The sequence below is a fragment of the Fomitiporia mediterranea genome (assembly GCF_000271605.1).
Source record: "Fomitiporia mediterranea MF3/22 unplaced genomic scaffold FOMMEscaffold_10, whole genome shotgun sequence".
In the NCBI taxonomy this organism is placed as follows: domain Eukaryota; kingdom Fungi; phylum Basidiomycota; class Agaricomycetes; order Hymenochaetales; family Hymenochaetaceae; genus Fomitiporia; species Fomitiporia mediterranea.
The window spans coordinates 473,180-474,702 of record NW_006760395.1 but is presented as its reverse complement, the minus strand read 5'-3'; the positions used below and the strand labels follow the sequence as shown (position 1 = coordinate 474,702).

At 36.1% G+C, this 1,523-nt stretch overlaps 1 protein-coding gene across 1 annotated transcript; it reads right to left on the bottom strand.

The window, feature by feature from the left end:
- Window positions 1-872: 872 nt before the first annotated feature.
- On the bottom strand, window positions 873-1,225 carry FOMMEDRAFT_159604 (uncharacterized protein; the record flags this gene model as incomplete). The annotated part of the gene is made up of 2 exons (XM_007269423.1): window positions 873-1,004; window positions 1,184-1,225. 2 exons carry the CDS (start codon window positions 1,223-1,225, stop codon window positions 873-875), a joined length of 174 nt encoding a protein of 57 aa, XP_007269485.1.
- Window positions 1,226-1,523: the final 298 nt, after the last annotated feature.

The following is a 1,523-nucleotide window of genomic DNA, read 5'->3' as shown; positions in this document are numbered from 1 at the left end:
AGTATATATAGGTGTACAAGATCAGACTGGTCCTGTAGTCTTGATCTTGTCTACTCTAGGTAGTCCTATACTCTTAGGCTCACTCTATATACTCTACTCTTGTCTCACTCTCTCTCTCCACCTGTTCTACAAGTTCTGACCACATTCTAGTGCTTGTATTCTGTATTTCTGTTGTGTAGGATAGTTGTAGCCTGGGTCCCCTTACTGAGCCTTCAGGTCCCCTCTACACTGTCACTGACAGAAGGCTTGTCAATTTCTGATCATACTAGCTAGCTGTAAAGTATAGTCTGTTTAAATATTATCTTTATAGCTAACACAGTAGTCTATCTATTATACTCAAAACTATTTTTAGGTTATCTGATATAAAATGATTGTTAACAGAGTAGGTAGGAGTTCAGATGTAACAGATTGTAATATTAATGTATAGAATTCAATTAATTGTCTTTTCTATACTAGTATATTTTCAGGTACAAGGTATAAGTATAATATTATATATTGTGTACCAGATTAAGAACCTTAATATCTTACATTAAGAAATGTTACAGGTACTATAATAAAATACTTATTTTATATATCTAGACATTCTTCCTATACAACAACCCAAAAGTTACCAAGTTTATTGAAGAGAAAGAGTTTGAACAATGTTATTATAATTGTTTACAAAATGAAAGTAGACTAATATAAGAGTCTCAGGCTTAAGGTAATTTATATTCAACAAAACTTGTACATGGAAGAATAATTCATTAGATCAAGAAAATCTCATACTGTGGTCAACTATCAACAACATCTCTCCATTTAATAGAGAATAATCTAAGTCTACCAAATTGACAGTAGATTAAGAGTATTAATCCACCTGCTCTATGATCCATTGATTAATTGGTGCCATTCTCCTTCAGAAACTCGTCAATCTGATCAGCAGGGACAAACACCCAGTGCTGGTTTGTTGCATCCTTGTAGACGACCTCAGCTGTCAGCTGTGTCTCTGGTACAGAAGGGGTATTTATCTTTGAGATTTGTGTAAACAATTTCCTAATAGAGAATCTAATAAGGCACTGGAGTTAACTTACTGTACCGTCATCAAGTGTTATAGCGATATTACAGTCCACGATCCTAAACACTAAACCAATTGGATGAGCTATTCATCCTTATTTACGCGTAAGTGTAATGTTTCGCTAATACTCACATGAATTGTGCACAGGAGTTCAGTACCGGCTGTAGTGTCCATGATTGTGTAGTTTTGCTTGTCACGATCTTTCCACCCTGAAGTGGTTGTTTAATGGGACTTAATTTACAATAAGACAGAGTTACTTACAAGGTTGATGGCATATCCACCTGTAAAAGGGTTTTGCTGAACGGTCACCAACGAACGGATTGTAACCTTGTGATCAGTCGAATTATCTGTGGTTTCAACTACCCACTGAAGGGCAAGTCAATCCATGCTCAAAGACACACAATAAAAGAAGGTAAACCTGCTGGTTAGGTGGTAGCACGTTTGGATGAGCAGACCAGCCAATGATGGGATT